Source organism: Typopeltis vanoorti, chromosome 17, assembly GCF_054136105.1.
Source record: "Typopeltis vanoorti isolate ZY-2024b chromosome 17, IOZ_Tvanoo_1.0, whole genome shotgun sequence".
NCBI classification, from domain to species: Eukaryota; Metazoa; Arthropoda; class Arachnida; order Uropygi; family Thelyphonidae; genus Typopeltis; species Typopeltis vanoorti.
Genome location: NC_143565.1, coordinates 56,975 through 71,571, shown reverse-complemented (window position 1 = coordinate 71,571; position 14,597 = coordinate 56,975). Strand labels below are relative to the sequence as shown.

Here is a 14,597-nt window from a genome sequence, read left to right as displayed (position 1 = left end):
TTAAGGGAACGGCAAGGAGATGTGTTTTGCATTATGGGAGATACTGAGATAGGAGTGATATAAGCTTGCTCCACCTTTGCAACAAGTTGCCTGGTGTTATACTACCTTACTCCAGTCCTGAGATACTTTCAGGCACAAACTTTGTTTGCTCACACTTGGATAAAGGATTAAACTAAATTTATTATAGCACCTTCCACCATTAAACATGGAGATTGATCTGAGAGAAAACTGGCATTCCAATTATAAAAGCAGTCCATATGATGCAATTTATTGAGATGCCCTTGATGCTAGACCCTATCAAATGCCTTGGAAATGTCAAGGACAGTTTGGGGATCAGAATTTAGTGTTGTAGGGGTGGGTATTCTAGGTTTGTTGATTTGTATAGTGCACAGCATTGTAATTTTGAGACAGAGGAATGTAATATGCTATCATTAGCAAAAAAGGGAGAGGGGAGAATGGATTGGAATTGGAGGGAAGGTCATATTTTGATAAAGGGCAGATTAAGAAACAGAGACTTGAAATATATAAGCATTAATTGCCAAGATTTTGAGGGTAAAGATCCATCCACTATTGCATAGAGTGTATTACCAGAAAGAAAGTTGCAAAAATCAAATGATGACCAGATGGGAGATCAGGCATTTGTGCTGAATCTTAATTATAAGACATGTTACAGATATCATGCGATACCACTGTTTTAGTTTCTCCAGCATTTTCATGGCATTTGTCCATAGGTAAGTGGTGGAGGAAAGAAGATTCCCCTATTGATCAACAGTGGCAGAATCTTCACTTGCTATCTTTATTAGTTGAGTGGTGGTTTCTAGATAGCTTAGAAGTTGGCTGTGACTGATTTTTCAGTTACTTTAGAAAAGAATAGAAGTGAGATAAGAAGATGTCATCATTCTTAGGAATAGATGGAGATATGGGCTGGATATAAAAACTAACATATTAAAAGACAGCTCAAAACATTATTCGGTTCCAACACAAAGACCTTCAGAATGATAAGAGAAATGCTGTCAGGATTAAGTATCCAAACCAGACTTTTTTGAAATCTAAACTACACAATTCTTTTGATTTCTTTCTGGTATGAAGTAAACAAAGGCATTAAACTAGAAGAAAAGGGAGAAGTCAGAATATTGCCTTTTCTGTGGTCATGTTAGAACAGGAAATATTAATCAAAACAAGAAAATGAAGGGTAGAAATCATTATCATCCCACTTTACATTCTTATAATTCCAGACAACTAAGAAATGAGAGCAGTAATGCAAGCAACCTCATGTTACTTCATGGGAAAAGAAATCCACATGAGGTTGCCATCTGAATTGTCCACAGGATAAACAATTATAAATATTCTGAAGAGTCATTAGTGAGGAAAACAGCAAGTGTTCAGAGAGTGGTTAGAATTAAATTGGTATGAAGCATATGAACGACAGCATCTCTACTTACTAATTATGATGGTTAGAAAAAAAAAAAGATAAGTGACTTCGATGTTAGGAAGGTTGGACTGGAAAGCTCAGTATGTTTGATGAAATTAGGAAATCATTCAATGCCACTGAATAATTTGGTTGGGAACAAGTAGAATATGAAGGATATTAGGAGGTTGTTGAGGAGAGTGAAAGATAACAGTGTGGTAGAAAAGGTAGTCAATGTGTTTGCCCAGGTATCACAGACAAATGGAATGCATTGCCCAGAGTATGGTGTGTGCATAAATAGTGAATGCATTTAAGGCATGGCATGATGAACTGTTTGTTACAATGGGACTCACATGATGAGTTTTTGGATTCCATGAAGGTCTGATGATGATAATGATAACAATAATGAGCAGAATGGTGAATAAAGTAGAATCTGAAAGTTTCAAAAGTGGCTGTGATTTTTCAGACTGGAGAACAGAAATAAATATAACTGAGACCACATATATTTAAGAAATGGTTCTATAAGGTTTTAGGAGGATTGCCTGTTTTTTCTGCATGTGATCACTTTGTTTTTGCTTGTGATAATGATAACAATAATGAGCAGAATGGTGAATAAAGTAGAATCTGAAAGTTTCAAAAGTGGCTGTGATTTTTCAGACTGGAGAACAGAAATAAATATAACTGAGACCACATATATTTAAGAAATGGTTCTATAAGGTTTTAGGAGGATTGCCTGTTTTTTCTGCATGTGATCACTTTGTTTTTGCTTGACTTTTCATGTTGTCATTTATAATTAATTGAAGATTTAAACAGAGCTGTCAAAGCACTAGGATTTCTTGTTTTAGATGATACAAAGATTAGTTTCTTCTGTCATCACATCCATGTGCAAGTTATTCCAAACTCTGGCTGGATACGTATTAATCAGTTTTGACATTTAGAAGTTAAAGTTTTTTTGAGCCAGTTTTTGTTTCATTCAGGACATGTGTGTGTGTGGGGGGAGGTAAAACATGCTAATTTTATATTGCATTAAAAATGCATTATATTATTACTTTGGTAACCTCCATGGAGTCAGTAGACTCATTATGGGAGGTCCACTACTCTAGCAACATGACTATCATAATGAGCTTTGAAGCATACACTACCTGTATTCACAATACACTCTGGCAAAGGTTATTGGAGGTTATGATAAACTTGATAACTGTAGTGATGAGCATTCATTAAGGTAAAATTATTGAGACTACTACTGTGTTATGAATAACTTGAATGTTCTGATGTTTTGACCTTCCTATTAAGATGACCATTCTGGAGTACACACACAATGAAAGAAGTTAATTGAGAGTTGGGTTAGAAATAAAACAGTTTATCAAAGACTACAAAACACAAATATGAGAGTTCTAAAAAAAAAAAAAGGGAGAGTGACTAGGTAGCATAAGTGACTGAATCATATTGAAATGGAGATATTAGAACATTATTAGCACTCAGGAATGTGAGAACAGAGTTAATCTAAGGTAATATAGTTGGTCACAAACAGAATGGAGAGGAAAGGTTAGCAACACAGTCATTTGATAGGAAAAGATCCAGAAAAACAACAAGATCTTGGTGAACTGATTCTGTTATTAGTGGCATAGAAAATTGAAATAAAGATTTCACACTACTAAATAAGTTAATTTGAAAGAAAATTGTGAATAGGAAGCTAGTAATAATACAAACTTAATCATATAGTAGTTTATATATTATTATTTTGGTAACCTCCATGGAGTCAACAGACTCATTGTGGGAGACCCACTCCTCCAGCAACATGTCTATCATAATGAGCTTTGAAGCTTACACAATGCACTCTGGCAATACATTCCACTCATTAACAACTCTCCATATAAAAAAATCTACTACTCACACCCTTCTTTACCACATCTTTATACAACTTCCAGGGATGGCCTCTCTTTCGTCCCATCTTAACAACTACTTTTTTTATAATTTCTTCTGTATAAATCTCATAGAATCCCTTAACTAACATGAAAGTCTCTATCATATCTCCTCTTTTCCTCCTAATCACCCTCTGTAATCCACATTCTCTCAAATGCTCTTCATAACCAACATTCCAGAGTCCTAATGTTAATTTGGTTATTCGTCTTTGGAAGGTCTCTCATATTTCCACATCATAATGAAAATTAGGAGACTAAATCTGAGCACAGTCTATATGTGGTCGAACCAATGATTATATATAGAGGTACCACCACCTTCTCATCCCTACATGTCAATGCACTTTTTATAATAGCAGCAATACGATGTGCAGTCCACTGTCTACCATCACTCCAAGATCCCAAATCTTGTCCACTTCCTAAAGCACAACTCCATCAATACAGTATGTAGCCTTATATCTCTGTATCCCAAAGTGTAACACTTTGCATTTATTAATATTAAAACTGCAACCTCATTCATTTCTCCAAGCTAAAAGTCTATTCAAATCTTCCAGGAGAGAATTAACATCAGCACTACTCCTGATAATTCTATCTAACTTTGCATAATTGGTACACATTTGAAAATTCCCAGTCAATCCACATGAAATATAATTAACAAATAAGTCAAACAGTAGGGGGTCCAAGCCAAGAACAGAACCATGAGATGCACCACTGGTCACTTTACTTTTCTGAGACACTGCTCTATCACACACACAATGTGCTTGTATCTTTCAGAAAGCCAATCTTCATTCCATCTAACCAATCTGCTATCTAATCTCATCTTCTGCAGTTTAAACACCAATCTTTCATGTGATAATCTATCAAATGGCTTTGCAAAGTCAAAAAACACTATGTGAATATGATGTTGATATGCATATAGATTCTTCTACTTCTTGTGTGGGGAGTTTCCTCTAAATCTCCTGAGGGAATATATCAGAAATTTGGTGATGATATATACATCCATTTTTATTTTATTTTTACTGGCCATGTCTCACATTTTTCATCTTAATTTATATATACAATTTTATTTTATTCATTCCATACCATTTCTAAGTCATTTTTTAAATTCTTTATATTTAATTAAATCTGTGTTTTTTAATATGCTGAAATATGACAATAGTAAAACCAGTTTGTACAGTATGTTTTATTTTACTAATGCATCTCAAATGCGTCACTAGTTCAATGAAAACACCAGAAACATGTAGTTTGAACTACATGTTACTGAATTACATAAATTACATGTTAGTTGCTATGAAATTTAAAGTCTAGAGAGCCTAAAGGGCATCATGAAGAAGTCATGTTATAAAATAAACTATTACAGCAAAATTGCAGAGACCACAGGAATAGTTTGCTATGCAGAATAGCAGACTATCCAGCATAATATTTTTAGAATAGTATTGCAGCTTAGTCAGAACTTTTCAGTGGAAGTTTGTAACAACAGTTGTTTGCTACAGCCACAGATGAATGTATATGACTTCAGACATACAACCATCTGTAACATGATTCTTAATAGTAGGGAATCATATTATTTAAAATTAGAAAGTAAGAATTAGCTCATCACTGTTGGTATTTTCTTAGGACCTGTACTTTCACCTAGCCAATCTACTGAAAGTAATAAGCTACTCAATCTTTGAAATCAATGAAGAAATGCAATATGACAAATTTAAATTTGATTAGCATTTCACTATTTTTTAGAACTTTTTTTTTTTTTTTTTTTTACCAATTACACCAATAATAAGGCTCCGCGCCAAATATATCATGACTGTTAATATGCTTATATTTCCTGGCTAGTTGATGTGGTTTTTGAGTAAGGGAACATTGGGTTCCTAAATGGAAAAACTCTGCCACTTCTGTACAAAACTAGCTGACTCACATTCATTTAAAAGTCCTGATATAAGAGTAGGTGCCCTAGCCAGGATCTGAATAATTAACCAGTACAGTTATTCTACTGATTAACTGACCACTGAGGGTTAATCTGAAAAAGGCTACTTCGACAATAAATAAAAACAGTTAAGCTTAATGGTAAATATAGTATTTAGAAATTTATATATCAGCACGATAAAACAAACAGTCTTTTCTTCATTGCAAAAATTATGGAAACAACTATTGTGTTAGAGAAAAACTTCAGTTTAATAAAAACCAAAATAATCACTCGACGTTTTGACCTTCGCATCTGGAGTATACACATATATATAAAGAAATAAGCTGCACTACAATCTACATGGTATGCTAAAGTTATATTAATTTGATCAACTGTTAAAACTACTCACCTGACCTCTGGTGGAAAAAATTTTACTACATATTATCTATTTGGTTACAAAAATAAAGCTAGAGAGTAACATGTGAACAAAGTTTCTCATATAAGTATACATATAAATTAAACCAAACAATATGGATGGTGGCAAATAAAACTGAAATAGTTGTTTAGAGTCCTAAACTCTAAACCAGCAATTTTCAACTTGCCGAGAGATTTATGAAAACAAATTAATTGAAAGAAATAATGTCGTAATTTGCGCATTTATTTATTAGTGTCTGGCCTTCCATCTTCTTGTGTGTGTGTGTAAATCAATCAAAACGATGCTTATTTTTTGCCAGATCATCAAAAAAATTAAAAGGATATATTTTTAGTGTGCTGCAGAATTTTAATAATTAGTCTAGGTGTGCTGTATTATGAATAATGTTGAAAATCACTGCTCTAAACAATTATTTCAGCTTTTATTTGCTACCATCCATTAAAATCAGAGTTTGCTGAAAAACTTGAACTAAGCAAGTTGATGTGTGCCATCCAAATTCTTGGGATTTTTATGCCACCATTATTGTTAAGATTAGGATGGTTAATCAAAATTTCACAGGCTTCTTTAAATTTGCATTCATACCAAGTTTTTGTATGATGTAAAGAACAGGTACTTTTCCAATCAATTTGGTGTAGGGTATTAAGAGTGTGATCTAAGAGGCCTGCTTCACCAAAACTGTTAAATTTAATGTCATTTGTGTTTTTTTTTTTTTTTTTTTTTTTTTTTTTTTTTTTTTACAGATAGGGATTATACATCCAGTTTCCCCAATATATGGTAAGTTACAGGTGCAATAGATACAATAAACTCCACGGTGAGCCGATGCGGGGGGGGGGGGGGGAGAGAGGATCCTTAGAGGAGCTGAATATATTTTTTAATTTTATTGGTGGTTTAAAAAGGCATTAAGATTATAGTGGTGTAGAATTCTATTTATTTTTTCAGATAACTTTTAATGTATGGGATAGTTATGGTTTTACATATATCTATATTACATGTATTTTTGCTATAGTCATTATTTATAAATGTGTTGCTAATAATTTGTAATTCTTGTTTAAGAGCTTGTTCATTAGAGAAAATTGTTACAGCTCTGTTTTTGAAAGTGTTAATGACCCAAGTTTATGAGAATGATGGTGATATGGGCTAGCATGTATATATTGGCCGGTATGTGTAAGCTTGCGGTAGACAGTGAAGGATAGACGTGTGACCAGTGTATCCAGGAAAGAAAGCGAGTTCCGATTTTCAATTCTGATAGTAAATTGTATATGCTCATGTTGTTTGTTCAGGTGGCTGAGGAAGTTTGGTAGCCATGTGGCCAGATAATGAGAATATTGTCATCATAGCTAAGCGAACCGTAGGTTTTAAAGTAAAGGAATCTAGAACATGTTGTTCAAAACGTTAGCAATGGGGGGGGGGGGGGGGTGAGCCCATGCCTGTAAACAAACAAAAAAAAAATTTTGTTCTTTTTTTGTAACCAAAATTAATATCATTATCAATACAGAAATATAGATAATTATATTAACAGGACTCCAGCATCGATGTAGTAAGTATTATTTTCTTTTTTCACCAGAGGTCAGGTCAGTAGTTTTAACTGTTGAGCAAATCAATATAACTTTAGCATACCATGTAGATTGTAGTGCAGCTTATTTCTTTGTGTGTGTGTATATAACATATATATATATAATATATATATATTCATTTTTCTAAATTAACTGACTTAAAACCCGAGAATTATAACACAATGACATTTATTTGAAAAAACGCAACATGTTTCGTTAAGAATGACTTCATCAGGCGATAAGAACATAGAAAGATATTAAAAGACACTGAAATTAACATTGACACACTCCAAAGCCATACAATTATAAAGCCATAATATTCGACTGTAAATTACAGTTATTATGAGCTTGAACTACAGTCTGAGTTAAAGTTCTATTGTTGTACACCTGTGCGTGTGTGGAATCACGCGATCTCCAGTATCTGATAGTAGAGTTGAAAGAGTCAGGCAAATTATAGCTAAGATTGTTGTTCATATGAAAAGGGTCCAAGGTGATTTCTTTTGACTCGACAATGTGGCGCTCTACCTCATCATGGCAGATGTGTAGGTTTGAAGTTGATGTCCAATTTATTTCATGTTGGTGGCTTTCGTTGTTCGTGTTTATTGAAAGCAGGACATGGCTTGACAGAGCAGTTGCTCTGGTTCTTTTATAAGCATTGTCGTGCTGGTGCTCTTCGAGACGTAGTAAGATAGATTTCTCTGTCTGCCCATAGTAAGGCTTTCTGCATTCACAAGTGACCTTGTATACACCTGGGAATTGTAGAAGGTTGTGAGGTTGTTTATAGTTGTTGAAGCGCGATCTTATTTTTGGCAGAGTCGAGAAGCACGTTTTTATGTTAAACTTCTTTAGAATTCTACTCAGCTTTTTGGATAGTGTGCTGATATATAGCAAGACGATATGACCTTTGGAGTCGTCCTGTGTCTCTACGTTGCTACGTTGACAGTGGGATAATTGGTTATTAATATTTTTTAGAGAGTAGCCATTGTTTTTAAAGGTCCATTTAAGATGTTGTAGTTCCTTTTTCAGTTCTTCTTCATCTGACAGTACAGATCTTGCACGATTCGCTAGAGTTGATATAATACCCAACTTTTGCGCTGGATGGTGATGGGAGGACGCATGCAAATATATATATATATATATATATATATATATATATATGCGTATACTCCAGATGATGACTTTAATGTGAAGGTCAAAATGTCGAGTGATTATTTTGGTTTATATTAAACTGAAGTTTTTCTCTAAGATGGTAGTTGTTTCCATACTTTTTGCAATGAATTCTGAACACTGTGTAACCATGAAGGAAAGGAAATGGTCTTTTCATGGTGAAATCCTCTGTTTCACCATGAAAAGACCGTTTCCTTAAGAGTAAAAGAATGGCATTCACAGCATATAGATTTATGCAAGACTTTCTCAGGAAGTTTTGTGTAAATCTAAATGCTGGAAATATCATAATCTGCTCCAAATACACTGAGATGATGAGGATGATGAAACACCTTTGATGATTAATATTATCAAAAACAATTAAAACAAATATGCCAATTTAAGCTATTACTTAGATCTAATATAATCTATTAATGTTAGAAAAATTATTATTTAATCACATATCTTTAATATTGCTTAGTCTATGGCTGCTCTGACTGATCAATACAATGATACTTCAAAAATTTTTTATGACACACTAAATCACCTAATATGTTTTTTGACTTAAAACACACACACAACAGAATTAACATTTCTAGGAAGACTAAAATCTATTACCATTTGTTGTTTGTTGTAGCAGCTCTTGTATCAACAAGTCTAAAAATAACATTAATCAGAAATCTTATATAGTGCTCTGATATTACATAGTTTACAATTAAGTTATTGATTTAAAAAAATTGCATACATAAATATGAATTGCAGAAATACAGGATTATCTCAGATGCAAAACTTGAGTAATTCTTGCTCTCTCTCTCTCTCTCTCTCACACACACACACAAAGTTTAAAAAAAAATAAACTACTTTCTATTCAGATATGGTTTGGAATTTTGTTTTAGCAGCTGCACAATAGTCATTATGACATTAATTTCATGCTGTTGCTCTTCTCGTCTTCCTCTCTCTTCAAATTCCATCCACATCTTTTGAACTTCCTCTTCATTTTTCAGTCTCTGCTCTTCAAGAGATTGTAGTGTTTCAACAAATATATTATCTGCTTTTTCTTGGTATTTAAAAAGATGTAGTGTCATGGTATTCATCATATTTTCAAACCACCAACCTGTTTCTCCAGATATATCCAATTTCTTTTGATGTGATCCATATGCTGAAATAAAATTTGAAATGGTATAATTTTGATTCAACAAATATTGTAAATAAAACCAATTTAACAAACAAAAAAGTCTGAAATAGATGTAAAAAAAAAAACATATACATATATAAAATTCATTCTAGATACTTTGACTATATATGACAAAAGACAAAGGCTTAATAGTAAGCAATGGGCACGGATTGACAAATTATGCAAAACCTTACTTGCCAAGCAACAGATACACTTGCTCAAGAACTTCCTATTTTTTTTTTTTTTTTAATGATTTGTCTTTATAGTCAATAAGAGATCTGTAAGTGATAAGGGATGTGTACTGTGGATGAAGAAGTTTTTTTTTATTCAATAAAAATTATTATCATTAACATCTGATCTCCATGAAGTAAGAGACCATTGTGTGAGGTACACACTAATGCACACAAAAGCTCATCTAACTGTGCCTTAAGCTGATTCAATGTGTCTAGATTCACAGCACTCAGGCAATGCATTCCACCCACCAACCACTCTCCATGTAAAGCACCTTCACTCACTTCTCTGCTTACACCCTTCTTATACAGCCCCAGGAAGGGCCTCTTGTTCTACACCTTCTCCAATTTATGAAATATCTCATCCATGTCAACCTGATAACAACCCCTGACTAGCTTATATGTCTCAATCATATCCACCCTCCTCCTACTACTATTCACGAGGGTTTGCAATTTGCATTCCCTCAATTCGTCCTCACACTCCACATTCCAAAGACCACTGACCACCTTTGTGAATCTTCCCTGGATCCTTTCTAACATATCCTCACTGCCATGAAAACCTGGTGACCAGAGCCGCATTTATCATAAGGCGCAAGCTGGGGCCTCACTCTCTATGGGGGCCACATTTTAAAACCTTACTCCTCACAAACAACAATATAAAAAATACTGAATTCATAATATAAAAACTAGAGGCTGCTGAAAAATTTGTGAGGCCTCCCACCTCCATTTGAAATAGATTGTCCTTTACTTAGAACAGGGGGGTCTTCAATGCATCGCCTTGTGGCCCATGGAGCTCTTTGCCGTGGCCTGCCGGCCATTTTGAAAAAATAACTACTTAACATTAAAATGCGATTAAATAAAACATAATTTCAACGAAGCCCGCGGGCCACTAAGCTATATATACTGCGGTATTTAGAATTGTAAGATGCTTTCCAGATTCGCAAGGAATGCTGTGCATTTGAAACTTTACATAAAATCCTATAAAAATAAATATTAAATACACATGCTTCTTCAGCCATTAAGTACTAGTACTAATGCACAGGTAGATGGCTGAAGCAGTAGTTGGTTCGAGTGTGCTGTCTAGTGCCTTCCAGATACATCTCGAAGGTTCTCGATACTTTGTTATTTTCAAATAAATACAAGAGGATCTCATCCACAGTCAGTCATGAACAGTGTGATATTCGTGTATAAGCGGAAGCAGGTTTATCATGTCAACTGTAGCCTATTGTAGTTTTATATCGCCAGACTTTTTTTTATTAGTGTGAGCCATATTCAGTAGATAATAACCATTACACAGCCATTTTGGATCATTTTTTGGGTTCATCTTCCATCATTATGGCATCTACAAGTAAAAAGCGTAAATCAAGTGATTCTTGTCAGGTTTTTAATGAAAAGTGGACCAATTTGCACTTTTTTTGTGCTGATCGACGATAAGCCAGTGTTTAATTTGTCGTGAGTCAGTGTCAGTATCAAAAGAATACAATATAAAACGACACTATGAGACAAAGCATGCGTTCAATTTCGATCACCTTCAAGGGCAGCTTCATGTGGATAAAGTGAACTGTCTCCAAATTGATTTAAAATGCCAACAGGGTAAGTTTAAAAGGCAGAGGGAACAGAGCGAAGCGTGCATCACAGTAAGTTATGTAATAGCTGAAAAAATTGCTAAAAAATCAAAGCCTTCTTGGACAGCGAGATTGTGAAAGATGTCTCATCGCTGCTGGGGATATTCTGTGCCCAAATAATAAGGAAGTGTTTAAAAAACCGAGTTTGTTTGGGGCAACTGTAGCACGATGTGTCGAAGAACTTGCCAATGACATTGAAGGAACTTTAAAAAAACGGTTGTCTGAAATTACGTCATATTCACTTGCTTTAGATGAGAGCACAGATGTGAAGGATATAGCACAACTGGCTATCTTTCCATGGCACTGATCAACAATTCAATGTGACAGAAGAACTGCTAGCACTCGTACCTATGAAGGGAACAACGAAAGGCACCGATATTCTTGAACCCACCAAGAAAACACTCCAGCGTTTAGACCTCAGCGTAACTGATGGTGCCCCTGCTATGGTGGGAAAAAACGAAGGATTTGTTGCGCTGCTGCTGAAAAAGAACTGGAAACAGAAGGAAAAGATTTCATCTATTACCACTGTTTAATCCACCACGAGAATTTGTGCATGAAAACTATTGGATTTGAGAATATCATGAAAGTTATTGTGACTGTCGTCAGCATTATTAGAGCAAGAGGATTGAATCATCGTCAATTCCAAGAGTTTTTGACCCAAGAGTGCAAAACGGATCACGATGATGAGGTTTATTATAGTGATGTGCAATGGTTGAGCAGAGGGAAGGTTCTTAAAAGAGTTTATGGCTTAAGGAGCGAAATACAGCAGTTCATGCAAACCAAGCGGAATTTAACGATCCAAAAAAAAAAAAAGAACACATCGGAGATGTCAACAACAACAGAACAGACACCTCAGGATTAGCCCATCATTTCTCAATTTCGAACCATTCCATTGATTGGGACAACAGCTTCATGATGCACATTGAAGCAGATTTCAAATGTGAAAACTTTAAAGAAGCAGCAGTACTCCGTACAGGAGACAATCTCAATAGAAATCAAGGCATGATATCAAAAGACATTTGGAAAAGCTTAATAAATTCACTATGTTTAGCAGAACTGAATTACACGAAAAACTATAAAACGTGATCTGCTAACCATGATTAATTTTCCACGCTTTATGCTCTTAATGTCGTGCATCCTTTACAATTTTTTTAAACTGATTTTACGGTTGTTACTGCATTCTTCTGTTGCAGCATTTAATGTTAGTGTAACATTAAATCATCAGCAAACATCCAGCCTCATCAATGAAACTGACACTCAATGGGAAAAATATTGATCAAGTGTCAAGATATAAATATCTTGGTTGCTGGCTTAATGAACGGTGGGATCCAGAAATAGATATAAAGACAAGGATTGAAGTTGCACGGCAGTCCTTCATGAAAATGAGAACACTATTCTGCAATAAAGACCTAAACATGGAAGTCAGATGCTGAATGCTGAAATGCTACGTGTGGTCTATTCTGCTCTATGGAGTTGGCGACAACCATCAAGAAAATCGAAGCCTTTGAGATGTGGCTATACAGAAGAATGCTAAAGATATCATGGACAGAAAAAATTACCAATGAAGATGTCTTAAAATCCATTGGCAAAGCTAAACATCTTGTACAAATAATCAAGAAACGAAAAACATCATATCTTGGACACATCATGAGAAACAGCAAATACCAACTTCTACAAACTATTTTGGTAGGAAGAATTGATGGCAAAGGAACTAGAGGAAGAAAAAGAATATCATGGTTTGACAACATCAAGACGTGGACAGGAAAGAGCAGTGCACAACTGCTCAGATTAACACAAGAGCGCAGTTTGTTCGCCAAGATGGTCGCTGACCTTTGATAGAAGATAGCACAATAAGAAGAAGTAACATTAAATGGAAGAAGGCTAGTTCAGAAGCCTTAAGGTAGCAGCCCTACCACTGAACTAGTCCATCGTCAGGCTAGTCCCCTGACATGGAGAACATAATCCTACTTGTAAGCTGACATAAAAAGATAATCAGATTGAATCTATGGGAAACGACCCTGGAATGGAAAAGGGAAAACGAAAATGGAAACGACAAAATATAATACAAATAGCAAACTGGAATGTAAGAGGAATAGCATATAAAGAAATAGAATTAGACCAGTTATTAAATGAAAGAAATTTTAAAATAGCAGTAATCACTGAAACAAAAAAGAAATTAAAAGGAACTATGAGAACTGAAAATTTTAATGTGATATACAGTGGAGTCGACAGAGACCAAAGAGCACAAACAGGAGTCATGATTTGGATTCATAACTCCCTTTCAAAACAGTTAAAACATTATAAATTACGGAATGAAAGAATAATAGAAGCTAGAATAAAAATAGATAGAGGCTATTTAACAATAATTGTTTTATATGCCCCAGAAGAAGGAAGAGAACAGGATAATATTGATTTTTATAATCAGCTACAAAACATATATAATAAAATAAATAAAAATGATTACATAATTTTAGCAGGAGACCTAAATGCAAGAATTGGAAACACGCAAATTAATAATAATATAGGAATACATGGAGAACACACTCTAAACAGAAATGGTAAAAAAATTGATCGACTTTGTAGTTTATAATAACCTAAAAATAATGAATTCCTTCTATAAATATAAAGACATACATAAATATACTTGGGCAGCAAGAGGATGGAAACCAATATTAGATTACTTCATATTAAATGAAAAGACATCAAAATTTTCACTAGATGTCAGAGTTCACAGAGGATATGAAATAAGCAGTGACCACTTCCTTGTTAAAATAAAATTAAGATTACCACCTAAATGGCTACAAGTAACAAGAACAGAAAGAAAAATTGAAACATTTGTTTATAAAACTAGACAATTGAATGACACAAATGTACAATGGCCATATGAACAAAGAATTAACCAATATCTAGATAAAAAAAAAAAATGAAGATATAGAAATAGAATGGCTTAATATAAAAACGATACTAAATGCAGCAGCAAATGAAAGCTTAGGAAAGACCAAAAAATTCAATAAAAGAAAAAAACTGAAGATCTGGGATGATACGATCAAAGAAATAATCAAAAAGAAGCCTATCACAAATGGTTAAGCAGTAAAAGATTAGAAGATGAAATAGAATATAAAAGAATAACAGCCATAGCTAAAAGAGAAGTCAGAAAAAGACAGAGAATCATGGAATATATTTGTTTCTAATTTAGAACATGATTTATATAA

At 34.1% G+C, this 14,597-nt stretch overlaps 1 protein-coding gene across 1 annotated transcript in view; it reads right to left on the bottom strand.

The window, feature by feature from the left end:
- Window positions 1-4,490: 4,490 nt before the first annotated feature.
- LOC150097085 (uncharacterized) overlaps window positions 4,491-14,597 on the bottom strand; it is a 43,964-nt gene continuing 33,857 nt past the window's right edge. Inside the window, exon 2 of the mRNA XM_090407228.1 lies at window positions 4,491-9,515. Within this exon, the coding sequence (XP_090263354.1) occupies window positions 9,214-9,515 (302 nt within the window). The 3' untranslated portion in view covers window positions 4,491-9,213. The remainder of the gene's footprint in view (window positions 9,516-14,597) is intronic.